Source organism: Schistocerca nitens, chromosome 1, assembly GCF_023898315.1.
Source record: "Schistocerca nitens isolate TAMUIC-IGC-003100 chromosome 1, iqSchNite1.1, whole genome shotgun sequence".
NCBI classification, from domain to species: Eukaryota; Metazoa; Arthropoda; class Insecta; order Orthoptera; family Acrididae; genus Schistocerca; species Schistocerca nitens.
In genome coordinates this window covers 1,269,749,652-1,269,772,747 of record NC_064614.1, presented here as the reverse complement: position 1 = coordinate 1,269,772,747, position 23,096 = coordinate 1,269,749,652, and the positions used below count along the sequence as shown (strand labels likewise).

Here is a 23,096-nt window from a genome sequence, read left to right as displayed (position 1 = left end):
GAGTGCGTGCATGCATTAGGAAGGAGTGTTGAATAATTACTGAGAACTTCGACAGTGTGTAACTGCGCAACAAAGAACTGCCAACAAATCAAAATGAGCTGGGTCAAATTGACCCTACCACATCATTGCCGGGTTAAACTGTGGATAATATCACTATCATATCTGTGATGGCCCATACCATGCTTTTGAGTGGATGGGAAAAGAAAACGTCCACTGGTTGTACAAATCCAGTACATTTTGCAGGTATCAGCACCTTGTGAAATTTAGCATTTACTTGAACTGTGTAATTGTAGAGAGTATCATCTTTATTTGCTGTCCAAGAATCAAACAGAAGAAGGATTCGATCCATGCTGTCCAAATTCGCTAATAACTTCTGTTCCAGGATCACTTTCAAGTCCCATTTTGTCATGTTTCATGATTTGCTAGCATGTGCTTTCACATTGGATAATTCAAGTGTCATGCTTGCTAGAAATTTTCCACTAAGAAAGAGTACCATCCATTATAACAACAGACATCATCATATATCAATGGGTAGTTGCTGCAATTAAACCCATGGCACCATAAATCATCTTTCCTCCCTCAACACTAAGAGCTTTCCCAGAATGTAACTCTTCAGCAAATCTTGAGTGATCTGCATTAAGTCTTTGCTTTGGTGTAAAATTATACTCTTCAGTTAACTGCCTTTGTTTTACAACAAACCCGGTAGCTTTCTTTTCTATATCAGCAGCATCATCAACAAACCTGCTGCCCACTTTATGCATGATCATGCAAGAATCAATCTTATTTTTCCTGTTGAATCACTGTGGCTGTGTTTTGAAAGCCCTGAATGTTAAGGTGTTGTTTGGATCGATTTGTGCCATAAAAGACATTGCCCAGAAACGTAGCAGACAGTTGTGTATAATTCCTCGTTGTTTTTGCATTTCAATGAATTGATCTTGTACCTCATTATTTATTCTTTCTTGTAGTGTGTGCTTGTTTCTGCCATGTTGTTTCAGTGTCTTTTCAAAGTTTTGCAAAACTGTTTTATTTTTTATTTGTCTTTTTTTGTGTCATTACAGTAGTGAATTTGACTCTAGGGAACATGTCCAGGGCTACACCAGGAGGACTCGTTGCCCAGATTTTGTAAGCATTAGCCAAGTAATGTTCAGAAATATTGTTCTGTTCTTCATTGGTGGTGATGGATAATATTGTCACTTCCATGTTATGTTGGACTGCTATCTGAGTTTGATTCATTTTCTGGCTGTATCGCTGGATCATCCCCAAAATCACTTTCAGTTATCATCTTCATTGGTGATTTCTTCATCTACCATAAGTGCTCTGTACTCTTCAACAGCAATGTCCTCATCAAGTAGCTGTTTTATAATCTGTTCAAAAACTATGTGATCAACCCTAGTTGGCCTTTCCTTGAAAGTACCGACGAAATCCACCAACGACTTAGTGACCACAGCTGGTTTCATTGTGTGACAGGGTATGCATACATCACATCCAATTCACGTCTAATATGTAACTAGCAGACTGGTTTCACCTCTGTTCCTTACTTTGCACAACACATTCTGCTTTTCCTCCTTCCACTTCCAACAGTTCATACCATCAGATTGCACCTCTTTTTTTATGTTCTGAAACATCAATAAACTGGTCTCATTCAAAAGTTAGTGACAACTACGGGTCCTTTTCCTTGTTAATCTGATACTGTTGCTTTTACCTAGCATGACAAGAGCTTCAAGGAATTTTGTAAAGGTTTTTTGATCTCGTTGCATAGGTTGACAGAGATTTCAGAGCTGCTTGGCTCTCTGAATGAATGTAGATGCCACGATCCTTGTAACATCTATGCACATTCTCTTCCACCCATGCTCCGACAGAAGATTTTTCTGCCTGTGATACTGTCACCAGCTTTCGTAGAGAGGCTGCTGTCTCTAATCTGGACTATACTCCACTTACCTTGACCCAGCATCTTCATCTGTGTTTGACCCATCAGTAAACCAGACGGTCTCCTAAACGTATCATGGTTCATTCTTCCAGTACTTCCAATTTTTACCTTGAAAGGTTTGTTGAAGAAGCTGTAAGTTATTGTATAGTCAGCTGGCATTTCGTCGACCATTCCTGTATTTACCACATTCACTATGTTGGTGTGGGATTCTAGGTATCCTTTGGATTTCCAGTTTGAAGCTGTAGCCCCCCGCCACTGCCTCATTATATAACCCACAGGTGTAATGGTATCCATGCCAGCAGTGTGTGTGCTGTTAATTCCACCTGTTGCACCTAAGCAGTGAATCTCTGCAGCTTGCCTAGCTCCTAAGCAGCCACCTTCTGTTCTACTTTATTCCACCATACTGTAGCCCCATAAATTATCAAAATTCTTATTGCAGTGGTGTATATCTATTATATATTTGTGTGGCTTAGACCCCAGCTTTTACCAAAGTCCCTTCTAGTGCATGTAAGAGCACTGTTTTCCTCAGAATATATATTCTTTATGTGAGGGGTCCATGATAGTTTTGCATCCAGAGTTACCTCTAAGTACTTCACTGCTCCCTGTACTGGTAGAATTCCTTGTGAATGGTAGTATAATTATTTGGCCCTTAGATAATGTTTCTGGCATGAGTTTTGCACAATGTTCAGTACACATTGTGCCATTGTTTCAACAGTACTAGCAACTTTGCCAGGCATTACTATGACTGAATTTTCTGTATAGCCTTAGCAAAAGCAATCTCTAATATTTAATTCTTTGATGAGTTCATTCACCACTAGGTTCCACAGTAGTGGGGACAAACGCCCTCCTTTTGGACAGCCTCTGGTGCTGTTGATCACCACTTTCTCATTAAACACGGTTACTCCTATCTTTTGTCTACTCAGCATGGTCTCAATCCACCTGCATATGGTGGTCTTCATGCCATGCTCTTCTGCAGCTCTGACCGTGGATTCAAAGATCATATTGTGAAAAGTCAACTCAATGTCTAGGAAGCTGAAAGTATAGAGCATTTTCTATCTTCCCAACAAGTTATTGAAATGCAGTTTCACATGACTTGCCTAGTTGATACGCATATTTCCCTAATGTGCACATTAAATAGTTTTCCTAATGTCTTTAGGTGAAAGGAGTACAGAACGGTTAGTCACATATCTTTAATCTTAGTACGATCGATTCTCCCAGGCTTCAGAATGAAAACACCTTCACTGTCCTCCTACTATTAGGAATGACCCCTGCTGCTAGGCTGTCTGCATAGCAATCTAATTAATCCCTCTCCTGCTTGTTGCAGACAGTCTGGAGAAAATCCATGTGGAGAAAACAGTTGAACAGTTAAAACATTCCCACATTCCACAGGATATTTGTGAAATAACATATTCTCTGGAAAATTCCCAGTTCTCCCTTTGGTTACATTTAAACCAGTGCCTCCCAGGTCTGAATTTTGGTCTGTGTTATCTGCCTGAATGCATTGAGGTAATGAGTGTTGAGGAGCACGTCCAGTTCTCACATGCTGTTCTTATATATCTACTGTCTTCCCTTGTTAGATGCCTGCTGGATTGGTTGACATGCTATTGAGGGTTTCGTGCAATCTGGTGCAAGTAGCTTTACCTCCCATCTCCTCACAGTATATTTACCAGGATGATAGTTTTGCTTGCTTAATCGCAAGGTTGTGCTTGGCAGGGGCCTCCTGATATTTTGCCTCTTGTCTTTTCCTTCTTGCAATGTTGAAGAGATGCACTTTTTCTAAGTCCAAGGTCATAATGGCAGATGGCGTTTCTTCTGCCATTTTCTCTAGATCTGCTGACTGATTTCAATAAATGTAAGTCTAGGTCTTTGCTATATGACACCCAGTCTTATTTTTGTAGGATTGCTATAACCATGGTCTGTTTAGCACCCATGTTAACCTCAAACTTGATGTACATATGGCAAATACTGATGGCTCCAACAACACATGTTATTGTTTTACATAACTACCCTTTAAGATGTGTGCAAAAATCATGTGAGGTACTTCTAGTTTATTCCTGAAGGTAGATTCCTTACTGCTATTCAAGAGCTCCAAGTTGCTCTCGAGTAGATATTTAATTCTGCTGGTGGCGTCACTGCTTTGGCACACCAGGTTGTGGACATTGGCATTAATAATCAACAAACAGTTTTTCGTTCACTTTTGAGCACCTGTCTGCCAGTCTCCTCACTTACTGGGATGAAGGAGCACTGTCCATGAAAGGAAGATAAACTGAGACCAATGCAATTTCCCACATGCTTTCTTTCTTACGCTGCCTCATCCTGACAGTCACTACGTTGCTGGAACGAAAGTTTGCCATTGGTATGAATGTAATTCCGTTCTTGAGATAAATGCTTATTCTGGAGTGCATTTTTTTCTGATTTTAAAAGGTGTTCAACTTTTCTTCCACCGTTTGCACATAGGTGGTGACAACGATAGGAAGCGGTCAAAAGAAACAGATCGCAGATGTCAGGTAGATAGCTTAGACCCTGGTCAACATAACCTCATTCAAACATTAGTCAATTTGTGTCTGCATCATACAGTTGTTCTTGATCGAAAATGTCAGTTTACGAGCCTAATTCTCATCGTTTGTGGGAGGTGTTACTGTTTTGTTTCAGTATGAAGAAAACAGCAGCTGAGTCTCATCGAATGCTCTCAAATACACATGGTAAGGATGCTATTAGTGAAAGAACGTGTTGTGAGTGGTTTCAACACTTCAAGTATGGTTATTTTAACTTCGTAGACCAGCATAGTGGTGACAGAGAGGATGTTTTCGAAGATGCAGAATTGGAGACATTGCTGAATGAAGACTCACATCAAACTCAAGAATTGGCATGATTAGTGGGAGTGACACAGCAAGTCATTTCAAAATGTCTCAAGGCTATGGGCATGATTCAGAAAGAAGGAACTTGGATTATGTGTGAGCTGAAACCAAGAGATGTTGAACGGCGTTTGTGTGTTTGTGAACAGTTGCTTCAGAGACAAAAAACAGAAGGGATTTCTGCATCGCATTGTGACCGGGGATGAAATATGGGTTCATTATGATAACCCTAAATGTAAAACATCATGGGGATATCCTGGCCATGCTTCCATGTCAACGGTCAAACCAAATACTCGCATCTCCAAGATCATGCTCTGCATTTGGTGGTACCAGCTCGGTGTCGTGTACTATGAGGTGTTAAAACCAAGTGAAACAATCACAGGTGCTCATTATCAAACAAATTAATGCATTTGAGCAGAGCATTAAAAGACAAACGGCCACAATACAGCAAGAGTTACTCAGCAGGGCACTGAGTTGTTGGATATCCTCCTGAGTGATATTGTACCAAATTCTTTCCAATTGGTGCATCAGATCGTGAAAATCCCGCATGGATTGGTGGGGCCTCCTCTTAGTGCTCTAAACGTTTTCAGTTGGAGAAAGATCTGGTGATCTTGCTGGCCAAGGTAGGGTTTAGCAAGCACAAAGACAAGCAGTAGAAACTATCATAATGTGCAGGGGGCATTATCCTGCTGAAATGTAAGCCCAGGATGGCTTCCTATGAAGGGCAACAAAAAGTGGCACAGGATATTGTCGACATACTGCCATGCTGTAAGGTTACTGCAGATGACAGTCAAAGGGGTCCTATTATGAAATGGCACACTAGACCATCACTCCTGGTTGTCGGGCCATAAGGTGGGGTTTACATTTCATCAAGATGATGCCTCCCCGCACCAACGAAAGTTTCTACTGCTTGTCTTCGTGCATGCCTAACCCTACCTGGGCCGGCAGGGTTGTCAGATCTCTCCCCAGCTGAGAATGTTTGGAGCATTATGGACAGGGTCCTCCAACCAACTAGGGATTTTGGTGATGTAATGTGCCAGTCAGACAGAATTTGCTACGATTCTCTCAGGAGGATATTTAACAACTCTTATCAATCAATACCAACCTGAATAACTGCTTGCATAAGATCCAGAGGCGGACAAATGTATTATTGACTTATACAGTTTCTGAAGCTCGTTCTCCTGAATAAATCAAATTGTGATAATTTTGTGTGTCTGTACATGTACATCACTTCTACAGACTTCTGCTCCATTAAGATAATTCTTTCATGGTGAGTCATTTTTTCCTCTTAAAGTGTACATAGGTACTGTCAGCAAAATGTGATGTGAATAGAGTTGGTTGTAAAGCAGAAATAAATTAAAACATCGTAGTTGCTGTTGAAGTTTATTGCATGTCATTTTAAGCAGGAGTTAGCTTTCTGTGCACCTAAATGTGTATGATGTCTATGTGGACTATGTGTTTACAACGATAAAATTTTGCAGATAGCTTTGGTGGTATGGATACTGTCTACAAACTGTGTTGCAAATAGAATAAGCAGTAAAAAAATAAGCAATTAAAGTGTCATGTCTGTAGCTGAAGTTTTACTGCATGAACAGTGAAAATGTAGTAAGTGATAAATTTTTTCCTTGATTTTTTTGGGAGATGTCAGCGAGAAAAAGTTTCATAAAAGTTTGAATTTATGAATAAAGCTTGTGGGAAATTGCTAAGTGCTCTCATTCTCAAATGCTGGGATGTTTGTAGTCCAGGTTTTGTGTGCCATCAGGAATGCTGTGTCAAGACAAACACAGAGTTTCAAACAGTAATAAATACTTCTCTTATTGTGTTGAAATTTTAACATAAGATGATACCTCTTCCAAGTAGTCTCATACTGTGAAGTTCCTTGTAAATTTGAATTGATTTAATAATCACTGAAATAACACTACAAAAACCCAGTCAGCTTATGAAATTTCATTTCATTTCATCCTCCCCTGTGTATTGAACTTTTGATGTATGATCATACCGTTCAATGTGTAGATTATGATAGCATTTTAAACTTTTATATTCAGTCAATAAGGTAACCAAAATACTCAAAATAAAATTTTGTTGCTCTTGGAAGCAGTTTGATAGGAAATCTGCAACTAGTACTGGGTTCTGGGATAGTTGCTTAGTAATATAGATAGATTGCAGGTGGACAGGTATTCTGTATGGCGTTTTGTAGACTAGGGGGATATTCTGTCAGGAATTTGTGCTGAGTTCATGTTTTGCTGGTAATGGTCCACTAAGATTGAACAAATCTGAGAATTGTATGAACAAAGGTTCTACAGCTGACTTACCATTTCCTTTCAAATGCTTCACCTTGTCATGTAATGCAGACATATTGACGATTTCCTTGGTGGAAAGGACTCCTCTTGACTTATCCAAAGTGTCTTCATCTAGGACATCCAAATTAGTAATCAATAACTGTTTTGACAGATCTACTTTTTCAGAGGCCAAATTATTTACACCTAACAGAATTATGCAGTGCCTTCTATTTCCTGCATGCATGCAATGTTTCTAAGCAAAGAACAGTACAAAATAACCAATTCATCATTGTTTTCTGATGACTGTAACATGCAGTTTGTTCGGACCCTTGTTGTGACAATGTATCACTTGCAGCTGCCTATCCCACTTGGAACAACTGAGTTTGAGCCTCCATGTCCAATAAAATCCTGTATTCTGTTCCATTTATCATGCCCATCAAGCAGCACTCCATCTCTGCATACACTTTTGCAGAATTTTGTTTTGCTTGGAACACTGTCCAGCGAGTGAGGAATTCCTGTTGGGATTTATCGAACACTTGTTAAGATGCCATTGACTTTGCTTTCTGTTTGGTGGTCCCACACCTGATGTCTCCCCATCCCGCATTCATAAACATTATGGTTGACTGCATTGTTTCTGAATATAGCTTGTATGTCTGCACCCAAAGCAGCTTACCTCTAAGGAAAAAACACTCCACTTATCTTGCACCCCTGTTGCTGTGTCCATCTCCTCTGCATAAGTCAGACAATGGAAAATCCAAGGTGGAATGTAACAATATTATGAGAAGGAAAATTGCTCCTTACCATAAAGCGGAGATGCTGAGTCGCAGATAGGCACAACAAAAAGACTGTCACAAATAAAGCTTTCAGCCAGTAAGGCCTTCATAAAAAATAGACAACACACACACACACACAAACACACACACACACACACACACACACACACACACAACACACACACACACACACACACACACACACACACACACAAATGCAACCCACACACACATGACTGCAGTTTCAGGCAACTGAGGTCACACTGCAAGCAGCAGCACCACTGCATGATGGGAGTGGTGTCTGGGTGGGTGAGGAGGCTGGGGTGGGAGGGGGAGGGGGAGGGATAACAGGGGGTAGGGGTAGCAGACAGTGAAGTGCAGTGCTGCAGGTTAAACAGATAGCAGGCAGGAGGTGGTGGTGGTGGTGGTGGGGGTGGGGGGTTAGCGGAAATTGAGAGTAGTAGAGAGTAGTAAAGAAACTGGCTGTAATGGTGGAATGAGGGCTGTGTAGTGCTGGAATGGGACCACAGAAGGGGGTGGGGACAATACTCGTCATTGACTCTGCTCACTTGCAGTGTGGCGTCAGTTTTGCAGTGTGGCATCAGTTTCCTGAGACTGCAGTCATATGTGTGAGTTGTGTTTTTGTGTGTGTGTATGTGTGTGTGTGTTGTTTATTTTTGACAAAGACATTACTTGCTGATAGCTTCATTTAGGACAGTCGTTTTGTTGTGCCTATCTGCGACAGCATCTCCTCTGCATAAGTGTTGCTGTGTCCATCTCCTTAAGCTCTGTACTCTCCTCGACATATTGGTTGAAAGTCCCCTAAAATACATCTAGTGCCCTGTGTTCTGCCTCTTCAAGAATAATTTTATCAGCCTCTTCATATTGTGTCAGCTCATAGTTTTGTGCTTTAATTTTTCTGATCCTATCTAAGAATCTCTACACTAATTCATTTTGTCTCTGAGGCCTCCCATTCAGTTGTTCCCTGAAGAATCTAGCACTACTCTGTTTGTGGTAATGCTGATAGTCTCTTTTTAAGTTGCTCAAATATACACACCTTATTTAACCTTCCATGACACAAAACATACTTCTTTGGATGTAACAAAGCCATATGCAAATGTACATCATCTGGCCAATTATTCAGACTAGCAGGAGCTTCCAAATTGTCAGTGAACACTGACACATCATTTGGTTGTTTATCCAAAAAGGAAGCCACTGAACTGGCCACACTAGGACCCACAGAACAAACAGGTACAGTGGCTGAATGAAGCTTTTGCCTCTATTGTTCTGGCTTCTTCATGCTTGTTATCTACCATTAAAATGTCTAACTGCCTTTGTAAGGTGTCAATCTTCCACTATGATTTGGTAATCCGTTTTGTCACAACTTCAGCCGCTTCCTGCATCATCATTGCATGTGTGACTGGCATTTGTGCACACTCCATCTAACAATACAACACAATTTACATAAAGTACACCACAAAGAAAGGACATTTATCACAAAACACTGGGACAGAAGTGCAGTGATCCCTAAGTGAATCTAGACTTGAACACTGATGTTATTCATGCTCATAATGTTGGCATGTGCCACATGTAGATGACATTACCTGAAAACATGGTAATTTGTGATCTGCCAAATTACAGTACAGTGAAGTCTCACTTAACAAGCACCTCCCATAATGCATATTTCACATAATGAGAGAAACGGACTGTAAGAAAGTGACTCACTTAACAAGCGACGTTTCATGTAACTAGTGATGACAATTTAGTCTGAAGCCACCAGCCGTTCATGCATGGTGGAAGAAACCCTCAAAGACTTTCATCAATATGAACACCTTTAATTGTCGGCAGCAGTATATGAACAATGTCTTTAGTACATACTGTAGTCTGGATTTAGCACTCTTTCTGCTACCATCTTAGTGCAGCTAGTGATCACAATTTTTCTAAACTTGTGTTCACACAGTTTTTTTTTTTTTTGTGCAAATTTTAATAACCTTTGTAGAAATGTCCCAGAAAGCCGCAAGAAGATGACCATAAGAGAAAGAAAATGACCTTGGAAATGAAACTAAAATCATTGGAAAACATGAATGTGGTGTGAGCATTGCTGATTAGTATGCACATACAATCTGTCTACATCAACTATTTGCGCTATCCTCAAGAAGAAGAAGAAGAACAAGATTAAGGAGATAGATGCTTCAAAAGAAGTGACAAGAATATCTGAACAATGGTTTCCTATTCTGGGCGATGTCAAAAGGTTGCTCCTTCTATCGATAAATGAAAAGCAATTGCAAGCTGACACTATTAACGAGAACATCATTTGAGAGAAGGCGAGAATGATTTTTGGCGACCTTAATAAGAAGATGTCAGGATCATCAGCAGCTGAAGAAGTGTTTAAGTGAAGCCATGGATGGTTCAAGAAGTTTAAGAGAAGAACTGGCATCCTCAGTGTTGTGAGGCACAGTTTAGCAGTCATCTCTGTTTAAAGGCACCAGAGAACCTCATCAGCTACTGAAGTTGTTGTTTTTGTGGTCTTCAGTCCTGAGACTGGTTTGATGCAGCTCTCCATGCTACCCTATCCTGTGCAAGTTTCTCCATCTCCCAGTACCTAATGCAACCTACATCCTTCTGAATCTGCTTACTGTATTCATCTCTTGGTCTCCCTCTACGATTTTTACCCTCCACGCTGCCCTCCAATGCTAAATTTGTGATCCCTTGTTGCCTCAGAACATGTCCTACCAACCGGTCTCTTCTTCTCGTCAAGTTGTGCCACAAACTCCTCTTCTCCCCAATTGTATTCAATACCAGCTACTGAAGATGCTCATAGATTCTGAGGTTTATCTGCCACAACCTGCAACAGGTTTTCAATTGTGATGAGACTGATCTATATTGGAACAAGATACCGAAGAGTACGTTTATAACAGCGGAGGAGAATGCATTGCCCAGTCACAAGCCAATGGAAAACCATCTCACATTGCTATTCTGTGCCAATGCAAGCAGCGACTTGAAAATTGAACCACTGCTTGTTTAGCATTCAGAGACTCCATGAGCTTCCAAGAAGTGGAAAGTCCAGAAGAGCAGGTTAAATGCGACGTGGAGGTCTAACAACAAGGACTGGGTGATGTGATCTTTTTTGTGATTAGATCAATGAAGTATTGGCCCTGCGGTGAAAAAATATTTGGTTGATATGAATCTGCCACTCCATGTCTTATTTGTTATGGGCAATGGTCCTGCCCATTCTCCAGGCCTACAAGACCGCCTCCTTGAAGAATTTAAATTCATTGAGATCCAATTTCTGCCTCCCAACACTACTCTCTTACTCCAGCCTATGGACCAGCAGATTATTTCCAACTTTAAAAAGCTCTACACTAAAGCACTCTTCAAGCAACGCTTTGAGTTGACTGAAGCTACTAACCTAACTCTCAGAGAGTTTTGCATATATCACTTCAACATCGTTGCCTGCATCAAGATAATCGGAAATGTGTGGGGAGGGATTACCAAGATAACTCTCATTTCTGCTTGGAAGAAGCTTTGGCTGGAGTGCATTGTCAAATGTGACTCTGAGGCATTTGAGTCACTGCCTGTGTAGCCTGTAGTCAAAGAGAATGTGTCTTTGGCCAAGAGCATTGGACTAGAAGCGGGTAACAATAATATCGATGAGCTTCTGGAACATTACAGCCAATAAATTATCACCAAAGAGCTTATGGAGTGACAGTGTGTTTCACAGCAAGAAGTTGTGGAGAGGAGTTCTTCAGATGAGGAGGAAGAGGTGGTAAGAGCAAAGCAGCAATCTTCAGGTGCAATAAGAGAAATGCTGAAAGCATGGGAATTGGGTGCATTGAACACTGAAAATCATCACCCCAAAAAAGCAGTAGCTATGCACGCAACAAATTTATTTTATGATAATGCTGTGTCATGTTTTTGCCAAGTGTTGAAGCTTCAGTAGAAACAAATGACTGTAGATACATTCCTAGTAAAAAAAAAAAAAGAAATAGTTATGTATCATGAATAATAAAGTACATAATGCAGTATTCATAATTTCTTTTCAGTAAATGGCATGAATAAGATAAAACTTTTTGTACTTTTTCTGCATTGAACACATTATCGTATTTTACATTAATTTATATGGGCTAAATTGTTTCACTTAATGAGTGTTTTGCACTAAAAGTAAGATTCTGGAATGAATTATGCTTGCCATGCGGGGTTTCACTGTACTGGCATCCCACTGGCTGCAAGTAACATTCTGTACAATCCCCTTTAAACTGTGAAATGTCCACAGGTTCCTCCATAGACATCCTGTCTATTTACAATGGGATTCAACTCAAGAAACCAAAAAAGGCCACAAAAATGAAAGCTCACTCTCCAGCAACCATACTGCTGGTCTACGTACTGCAGCTGGAGACGTGGTCCTGGATGCCTGCTGCAGATGTCAGTGAACAGTCTGACACAATTTGTAGTAAATGCATAATGCATTTAACTCATCATATAAACGTAAACATGTGGGCAAATGTACACTGTTATGCAATTCAACAACTAATAAACATTATAGGAATGACATGTGTGTGGACACCCTTAGTTATGCAAGGTTTTTTTTAGCTACATTTGTTTTATTTGTGACAGATGTGTGTGTGTGTTTTTAAGAAGCTTCTGTGGAATGTGCTACACACTATTCAGTATAATGTCAACATGGCATGTGAGGTACAGTCATCTTGGAACAAGGGCATATAACAACAAGTTCAAAACATGACATTCTTCACTGTTGAAACTGGTCGTCTGGAATAAATAGTGTTGAATGCTGTCTTGGCTATTAAAACTCTTTTCAAAGCAAATGCAGACTGCCCCTTCCAGTCTCTAAATATGAGAAATTTCAGTGTTTTGTTTAAGGTTCTCTATGAAAAAAATAAATAAAGAAGATTATAATTTGAAAGCATGTTTTGTAATGACAGTGATGTTTTATAATGTATTACATTTATTGCCAAATCCCTGTGGTGCAATTACTGCATCTAATGTGGGTAGCTATTAGTTATACATTACAGCAGGTTGACAGTGTGCTTCCCATGTTCATTTTCAACACTCCACCACCAAAGCTGTAATTATTGTGTTAAACTAGAAAAATGCTCTAAATTACACATCAAAAATAAACATTTTGCACCGGGTGTAGTCTGACTCTGGATATACAGGGTGTTCAAGAAAAGTGTCGAATACTTTGAGAGGTGGTAGTATTCATCAAAACAAGAAAAACAAGTCCAATAAACATGGGTCCAGGAACGCATACTTTCTGAGATAAGTCCAGTAAACGTGGGTCTGGAAATGCATACTTTCTGCAATGATCATCTGTTTACAGGAGGTGTTCAGTGTGCTGTCCATTCATGACAACACACCCCTGTGCCCTCCGACATAAGGAATGCTGCATCTTTTGAAGTATACCCAGTTGTTGCTGTACCTGCTGGTGTGCATTTAAGACGTGACCCTGTAGTGTTCACACATCATCGATTGGCTTAGTGTAGACCAATTCCTTCACGTGTCCTCATAACCAAAAGTCTAGAGGACTGAGTTATGGGGAATGCGCAGACCAAGGTGTGGGGCATCCCGACCAATCCAGTGGCCCTAAAAGGTCTGCGTCATATGTTCGCGCACATTGTGACAAAAATGTGCTGTTGCGCCATCAAGTGTGAACCACAGTTGTGTTCTTTGCTGCAATGGTACAGCCTCCAGCAAGGTATGCAATACATAAATGAGAGAGTCCAGATAATGTGCCATAGTTAGACCTTTGTTGTAGCACGTATGGCCCTATTAATCTGTCGCCAACTACGCCTCCCTGTACATTGATTGAGAATCGGTGTTGATGCCCTCTTTCTTGAACAAGTGGTGGAAGAGAGAAAATGTAAATGTACTACACCACTTGTATGTAAAAACAGCACAATAACAGCAAACACATAAGTGAAATTGTATTTAGAAGAAAACAAAACACCGTGATAAGTACCCAGGGTTGACAGTCTGTACAATAAGACACACAAACGTGACAAAAACTAACATAGCCTACAACACAACTCAAACTACACAACTGACTGCAGACTGCGTAATGGTAGGTAGGGAACTGTGAGTAACATGCCATAATACACCGCTGACACATTTGATGGAACACTAAAGCAATGACTGCAAATATCCACAACCAAACATCGTGCAGCCCTTCCTTTAGACATGTGCTCATCTCAGAAAGTTTGCGTTTCTACACCCATATTTATTGGACTTATTTTTCTTGTTTCGATGAGTACTACCACTTCTCAAAGCAGTTGACACTTTTTAATACTCTGTATTTAGCCATACTTAAAGTACATTAAGAAGTTGCACAAATCTGAGATGTTGGTATTTCAGGTTACAACAGCTTTCTCTCATACAAATCTTCCTTTACCTTTCTTTCCATACATCTGTATTGTTGTGATATGTTTTCTTGGGAAGTCTGCCTATTTCCAGGATGAGATGCAATTTATGGAATACTTACTGCTATGACCAAGCAGGTATTTCATCTCACTAAATCACTGCTACTCCTGTTCGCTGCTGAAGAGCTGAAGACATCCATTGTTCCTCAGTATTGTTCTCCACATGCACAGAAAAATAAAAGAATTTACAACATCAAAATATTTATAGTACAAGGGGCATTCAATAAATAATGCCCCACAATTTTTTCTCAGAACATATTTATCCTTAAGAGTTGGAATTTTGTGACTATGTTAGTAAACATTTATTTTACACATGCCATTTACCTATATAACCCACATCACATTCTGTGGCCTTATGCCAGTGTTGCATAAGAGCATGTATTTCCTGTTGGTAATTTCTTCTTTTGTGGTGATTGTGTGTGGTGTCACTCAGATAACTGCCTTTTTGTTTCCCACTCAAAGTGATGCACCTAGTTTTCACCAACTGCAACGATCTGTAACAGGAAGGTCTCTCTAATTGGCCTCAAACTACCCCAACAGCTCATATGAAATGGATTTTCTTAACATGTACATTTCTTGTTTGTGATCTTTTTATTTCTTTCCCTTTCTTGTTTCCCCCTTGGTTACCATGGGCCACCCAACATTTGCTCAACAGCTAAGGAGTTCATTGCAAAAACGATTTTTTTCTCTCTTTTTTTTCCTTTGTGATTTCAGTGCATGTTACCAAAGACTCACCATTTACATTAACCAAAATTTGGCAAAATCAGCCCATATCCTAAGTTGTTAAAAAAAAAGAAGGGGGCTGTTCTATGAAACCAATCCTTGTCAAAAACGTTTTGTCTTTTAACAAAGGCTATTTTTGTGTTACAATTGAAAACATTATAACCTGAATGTTTATTATTGGGGGCCTAGTGCTTGCATTTATTAAGGTTCAGTGTCTATAAGAATTCTGAAGGTAGTGCTCAGAAAAGTGGTCCATAGTCAGCTGAATTCAGAAGAAAGAAGAAGTAGTAAATGTACTGACATGTAAGTGTAAGAATCCCAAGATTCTTGAAGAGGCTCTTGCAGGAGGTCTCACGTTAGAGTGCTATGATGCTGCTTTGTGCTAGAAAACATTTATGTTAACTAGCTGTGAAAATCTACACAATTACGTCAGTACCCAGTAGGTGAGCTTTACTTCTTTGTGGCTTGTCATAAGGTGTGAGTGGAGTGCGTGAAAAATGTGACATGGGAGACCCATTACTATAGGCTACTCCAGCTCAAGCACCTGCCTGTGAGAAGCCGGGTGCCCATGGGCACTGGTGGGCAGGGACTGGGGGCAAACAGCTGGCGTGCAGTCAGAGAGCTAGCTGTAACCTATGCTATGCAAATCCTTTGGCTGAGATCATGCTGTCATGGAACACCTATTGGCTTGTACATGGGCAGAACACATGCAATAGTGGCACCTGATTGATAGCCTATACTAAATGTGCCTGTCCTTTGATTAGCTGAGGGCGTGCTCATGACCCATGAGGCAGTATTGTCATAGCCTGCGTTGATGGATTAGTGTGCCTGTCTGTGAATGCGTAAGTGAGACCTTCAGCATTTCAGTGAAGGGACTGTGCACAACTGAAGATGTTGTGCAAATGGGTAACAAAACTTTAGGACAAGGTTTCTTGGTGCTAACTGTATATTAGGTGTCAAAATTGGAATGTTATTGGGTGGTTTTATACGAACAGAAAGCTTTTTATTAGAGTGTTTAAGAGATAAAAGTCTACTTGTAGGAGTTGGTTCTCTATGTAGAAACAAATCAGAGAGAAACTGTTAAGCTTCTTCAGGAAAGAGGACAGCGAGTGTTAGCCTTATATCCAGAAATTAAAGATGTTGTATGCTCGTTGAATGGTCAGCAGTAGTAGTTATATATCTTTTTCTCCTGTCTTACGCATACTGTAATTTGAGACAGTGTGAGACCAGATACATTTTGCTTTTATTGATAAACCATTATCAGAGTTGTTTCTGTAAATACAGCAGACATAATATGTTCGTACATATTGATACTCATACAGATAAAAAACATATTTTCCTTATAAATTCTACATACAAATTAGTCGACGAAGTGTAAAAGCTTATTGACTTCAAAACATTAATAATAAACGCTACAAATGAATTGTACCATACATTTCGTAGGAAAATTGTATTTAATCTACAAAAATAAAATTTTATATATCTAAAAACAAAGATTCTGTAACTTACCAAATGAAAGCGTTGGTACGTTGATAGAAACAATAACAAACACAAACACACACACAAATTTCGAGCTTTCGCAACCCAACGTCGCTTCATCAGGAAAGAGGGAAGGAGAGGGAAAGACGAAAGGATGTGGGTTTTAAGGGAGAGGGTAAGGAGTCATTCCAATCCCGGGAGCGGAAAGACTTACTTTGGGGGGAAAAAGGGACAGGTATACACTCGCACACACACACACACACACACATATCCATCCACAAAATTTTAGGAACATATAATGTATGCTGTATGTGTCAAACCACCACTGATGAAGCTTTGTTCATCAAAATAAAATACATTTGACATGACACACTCTTAAATTACAGTACACACAGAAAAAATTGTAATTAATAAAAATATTTTGAATGAAGAATTTCCTTGGGTGTCACATGCATTGGAAGGGCCCATTTTGAGTGCCTGTGTGTGATGTAACTGCAGTTTTGTTTTTATATTTGACCTTTGAATGAGAGGCGAGTGTGTTAGCATACAGTTCACGATATTGATGGGGAAAGAGATGGGATGTTGGAAAAGTAGTACTTGATGGTGGTAAGGCCATGAGCATTGGTAATCATTTTTTGTTCCCGTTTGCTCCCTGTCCTTTTTTTCAAGTGCCACTTTATCCAACCACTTGCTAGTAGATTGTTAATAGTTGTACTAAAGAATTTGTATTTTGTCAAGCTGTTCATAGTTAATACTGAATTGTTTCTGTATCTCTTGATCTGGGGTTTGGAACCATTTATCTTCTACAGTAGGATTTCGAATAATAGTTCGAGACAAAAACTGCTGTATGCAGTGAGGTTACCATTGTTTTCTAGGCTGATTGTTGACTGAAATCTTTGCATTGTGGATAACAGATTTTAAAGATAAAAAAGTAAAAAAGTTGAATTTTAGGATAACTTGTCATTGAGGAAGAAAGCGTTTGCTCCATAAAAGTGTGGCCTTTATGTAAAAGGAATGATACTTCACTGGTCACATAAAAATTTTACAAGAATTCATTCTTGTAAAGCAGCTTGTATAGGCCATATTTCACCTGCACATGGATTTCTTACCTTCTCTTACCATTATTTTCTTTCTCTTCCAATCTACTCTGTATTCTAGTCTGTTGCAGTGTGGTGCTAATTTAAGTATCATAAATATTGCCACATTCATGCTGTTGTCGAACCTTTGTAGGCTCTTCATCTACTTATGCAAGTTACGTTTCATTTCTGTAAATTTAGTGGTAGTTTGGCAGCAGTCGTATGGTGCTTCAGTAGTTTATGTTCAGTGATAGCAAATCTTTGATATCTTCCTCTACTGTAGATATATTTTGTACTAAGTTATGTAACTTTTTGTATTATATTAGATCTTGTATGTCAGGCTAGTTAATTCCACTATTTATTTTGCAGCCAGAGCAACTACAAGAAATTCCACAAAAAAGGAAACGGAGGATAAATAGCTTGCTAGAGGATGAAGAGGTGGAAATATCTAAGCACCTTTTGAGGATACAAATTGGAAAAGATGATAATGAGCTACGAGCTTCAGTGAAGTATTGTTATTGATGTTGTAAGTTTAATATAAAATATTGATGTAACTTGACTAAGTGCCTTTAAATTTATTACAGGATATAGAGAAAGAAATTAAATCTTATGTTAGCCAAAAAAATACTAAATTTTTAATTGAAAATCCTTGTTGCCTGGATCTGCCAGAGATCTGTCAGATTTTAATTACGAAAACATTTAAAATGGATTGTGGACAGCTCCATGAACAGCAGCGAAAGTCTAATTTGGAAGAAAGTGTTGAGGTAGGTATACAATCTATGAGCATCATACATGCATGATCTGACATCTAAGGTCTCTTAAATTCAGTTTATATTGTTATACAGATTCAGCGAGGGCAACGAACACCTACACCTCCTCAGTCACCTCTACAGTCACTCAGAGGAGAAGGTTCTTCTTTGTTGTAAGTATAGGAATTTTTATTTAATCGATGTAAATTCAGAAATTTTTGCAAGTTTACTTTCTCAGAGTACAAGGAAGAGGAAGAAAATGAGAAGTATATGAACAAGGAAAAAATCAATCAGAACCCATATGCATCACTGCAGAGACAATTAGAGAGGGAAATCCAACATCATTATTAGCAGTTAATGTACAATATCCTGAGAAATTGACAAATTTGTATCAAAAAGGAGCCATTTGATAAATCAGGCTAACAGTATTGATAAAAAAAGGGGGGATGAATGCTTGGAATTTTGTTTTGTATTGATGTTGAGATCATTGGAAGAGGCAATTCCAGAATTAGCATGGAGCAGGAAGCCATAAAAAACCTATAATCCAGTTCACAAATGATGGCAGTTCACGCAGGTCGAGGCACAAAGTGGTTGCAGTGTTGTCCGTTCCAAGCAACAGTTCTGGTATGTGCATACACGTACTTTGTGCTTGGAAAAAATCATGTATCATGTAGATTGTGGGTCTTGCTTGCATGTGTAGAATTTATTGCTAACCACCACCATCAGCGATGACAGATCAGTCCAAATGGAATAAAAATTAAATAAATAGCTTGCTACCATAACATTTAATGCTCACATTCACAGCAGGTCACTCGATGCACTACTGAACACTCACTGGATTTCAGAGAATGCATGACATAGGCGCACAGAACCAGCCTAAAATCGACTGCCATGGTTCATGACTAACTGTAGATCAGAATTTCTAGAATGAAATTTGTACACTATCCTCAAGATTGGGCATCTAGTGTCCCCTCCTTGCTTATTGCAAAGGAAGTGAGGAATATGGAAAGAGAGATTGGAATAAAAAAAACTGAGAGACAGATGAGGTTACTGTTCATTAAATTTAGGAGGCTTGTAGCGGGACTTTGAATTTCGCCGCGCTACATTCGTTCCCTCAGATAAAAATATCCCGTCGCAGCGGTATGAGCGCTCGACGGCAGAGAGAAAATACTAAAATTGTTAACTCTTTTTTGTTTTTTATTCCGTTTCAATTGTCTCTTGATAGCGGTAGCTTAAGGCAGACGTGATCTGGTGCTGACGTAAAAAACTTAACGGCTAGTCTTGATCTGATTGTAATGTGTAGACATTGTGGAAGTTGTTAAGAAATTCGGATGATGGAAGTAGCAAAGTGAATTAAATTGCATACAGTATCAAGATGATTTTAATTGGTATAAATTAGTGATTCCTGGACTATTGCAAGATTTCGGAGCAGATTTTTCACGCAGAAATGAAGGAGATTTTTGAAGACCTGGACGCCGCCCGAAAGAAGACATGTTAACCTGGTAAAGAATGAACTCAAAGCTACGCCATTTCCCCCTGTCAGTTACATTTTGTTGTTCTCTGTTCTTTTTCAAAAAATTTTGTAGTGGAAATTGGTTTAACTTTTGCTCAAAAACGCCACAAGGACCACCCCAACAATAGCTTTCCCGAATAACGAAGTCCAATAGATTTTCTGTAATACGAAGTCCGATTAGCTTTTCATTCTTTCCCTTTTTGCACGGTCATTTACGATTAAAAAAAAAAAAAACACCATTTTCACTTACGATTTCTTTCCACATTTTCAACCTTTTTTCCTTTTCTCTTCTCTCTCTTTTCTTTTCTTTTTTTTTTATTAAACACTACAGGCTTGTGATGAAGAACATGTTTGACCACAAAATACTGTGTCTCACCAGTATGTACTCCTTTGCTGGATCCCTTTCTTCCTATAGATAGTGCAATAGTGACTCATTAACGAATCTTTCCTCTGATACTTTCTTCTTGTACACACTATTATTTGATATTGAATGTATCAGGCCAGCTTCTGAGCCAAAGTTTTGATTTTTCCTGGTCTTGCCCTCTCATTATTGTCTTAGCACTTGACACAGTGAGTACCAAATAAAAACACCTTAACAGTGTGGGTATAACAGATTCAGAATTTACTCAGGGCATCCATACCTGCTTCATGAAGGAACTGTTGTTTTATGTGTCACCTTACTGAGACATACTGTTTAACTCTCTCTAATGGCATGACCACTATGAAGCTTTGTGGAAATGGTGAAAGTAGTCATACAGTGTGTATGGAAACCACTTACTACCAAGTTTTAGGTGGGTTCTGGTTCATTAGTTCAGCACTTGAGCCATCTTAATGCATCTTACTAGCACAAACACTTACTGAACTTCACAAATGAGAACTTGTTTAACTTTTCAAGGATGAATTTGTGTTGTTTTGAAACATCCTGCCACATTAAAACTGCATGCTAGACTGGGATTTGAACTGAGATTTGTGACTTTAGTGGACAATACACTACTGACCGAGTATTCTGTGACTGACACTGATGTTGACAGCTACAGTTCTGCCAGTACCTCTCTTCTACATTCAGACTTTTCAAATTTTTTCCTGTTTACCACCTTGAAATGAAACTTCTGAGAAGAAAAATATTGCACACGTCATAGCCACAGTCTAAGGATTGTTTCCAGAAACTATTTATTTCTCTTTTCAGTGGAGTGTGTGTAGTTATGAAACTTTATGACAGATTAAAGCCGTGTTCCATCCTGAAACTCAGTTGCAAATGTCCCTATTGACTAAGGTATCTAGGAACGTCCCATGGCTTGACACTTTCAATGCGGCATTACCTATTTGTACTTTCCAGACACCTTAGGAACTCTTCTGGACACCTCGGTGCACTAGCACTCTTGGGGAAGGAATCTTGATTCACTACTGATCATCTTTATGAGATGGGCTACATCTTACGTGTATAATGATAGTATAGGCAGTTCAGTGAGTACAATTACAATCTTAAAAACTGAAGTCAGATCCTGTAATGGACTGTCTGACATCCAATTATACAGTTTTATTTTAAAATTCTTCACTTGCACTTGGTGACCGAACCTCCCCGGATGGGGCACACAACAATGTCATACGATCATTTCATTTCATTACAGTGACATTGAGCAGAGAAAGCTAAAGTATTATCATTTTGATAGCATACCCCATTTATTAATAGCCTGTGTCTTCATGTGTCATAATTTGCTATAGTTAAGGTATCATGCAGATAAATTTCTTCCCTGTCATCTCATTGTTCTCCAAAGAGTACTAGATTCACAGTTGTTAGTACTGTGAGCCTGATAAAAAGAGGACAATGGTGTTCTGTAGAGCCTGCCTTAATTGGTCTGTGCACGGCAGTGCACAATACCAATATCTTCCAAAAAGCCGAGCGCAAAAATGCCATTTTTCAAGGGGTCATATCTCAGGTTCTGTTGGTCACAGAGATAAGGAGGTCAAGTGTTTTGGATAGCCCTTGGTGTAGTGACCATTTGTATACTATCAGAAGAACAATCATATTGTAGCTATTATGCAGTACAGGGTCAAAATTTTTAAATGTTCAGTACATCCTGCAGCCAACGCCAGTTGAACAAATCAATTGGTTCTTTTCCATTAGGTGTGGTTTAGCGTGTACCTTAGGTGGCTTATAAAAGCACTATTTGTTGATAGGTGGTTGCTGAGAAAACCCTGAAAAACCATGATTTTTGGGCACGAAAAGTACCAATTGTGGGTATGCAATTTCTATAATTTCTATTCATGGAAGATTGTCAAAATTTTTACTATATGTTCTTAAAGTGGTATTCTTGGAAAACTTCAAAACTTTTTTCACGTTACAGGGATCTAGAGGCTCAAAGTTACCACACTTATGCAAAAAAAATTTAGGCATTCATTTAGAAACACCATTTTTCCATTTTTGAAAATCTTTATCCATTATCAGAATTTGCCCAAAAGATTATGATTTTGAGATGCCAAAAGTACCAGTTGCTGGGATGGCCATTTCTATGATTTGTATTCATGGTAAATTGTCAAAATTTAGTGCTGTATATTTTTAAGATGATGTTCACAGGGAGCCTTACAACTTATTTTGATATCATTATTCATTACTGAAATCTAGAGTTCAAAGTTGCTGCACGTATGCATGTAAAATTTACACAGTACCCAGTCTGAGACATAAATGTAGTTTTAACTGACACAGTGAATACATGGCAAGGGTTCTAGGGTCATAACAAGGATTCTAAGGTCACCATACTATTTTTTTAGTCACCAGTTTTCACCAATAAAATTTTATGACTTGATGTCTCTGTACAATGGGCACTTCATGCATATACAAACACGCCAAAAGTGGTATTGCAGTGTCAAAAAACAGGCTGAAACATGACTGAAATGAACTTAAAATAACTGCCAAAAATTATGTGCAGTTGAACCTTGATTTTCCGACCTTTGATTAACTGACTCCTGGGATTACCCAAACATTTTCCTGTGCTCTGCACCAAACAGCATTATTGATCAATTTTACTCATGTTACAACAGGGGTCCATCTAAGTGACACTCCTCATGTCTGCTCAGTTGAGACTGCTGTACCACTGAACTGTTCCTTTACTGTACTCTTTAAACTGCTGTTTTATTTGTGTGCTTTTTTAAGTTATTCAACCTGGAGAGGAACAGAAGAAAACCACTCTACAACTATCGTAGAAAAAGGTTTGTTCTGGTGTAAACCAAAAGCAAGATCTTCCAGAAACTAATGAGTAAGACACAGCAGATTTAGTCACAGCTTTTCAA

The 23,096-nt window shown here is 39.1% G+C and overlaps 1 protein-coding gene across 1 annotated transcript in view; it reads left to right on the top strand.

Moving 5' to 3' along the window:
• Positions 1-23,096, top strand: part of LOC126202102 (meiotic recombination protein REC8 homolog) — a 352,636-nt gene that overhangs the window by 152,299 nt on the left and 177,241 nt on the right. Inside the window, exons 8-10 of the mRNA XM_049936836.1 lie at positions 17,916-18,050; positions 18,131-18,310; positions 18,392-18,468. Of these exons, the coding sequence (XP_049792793.1) occupies positions 17,916-18,050; positions 18,131-18,310; positions 18,392-18,468 (392 nt within the window). The remainder of the gene's footprint in view (positions 1-17,915; positions 18,051-18,130; positions 18,311-18,391; positions 18,469-23,096) is intronic.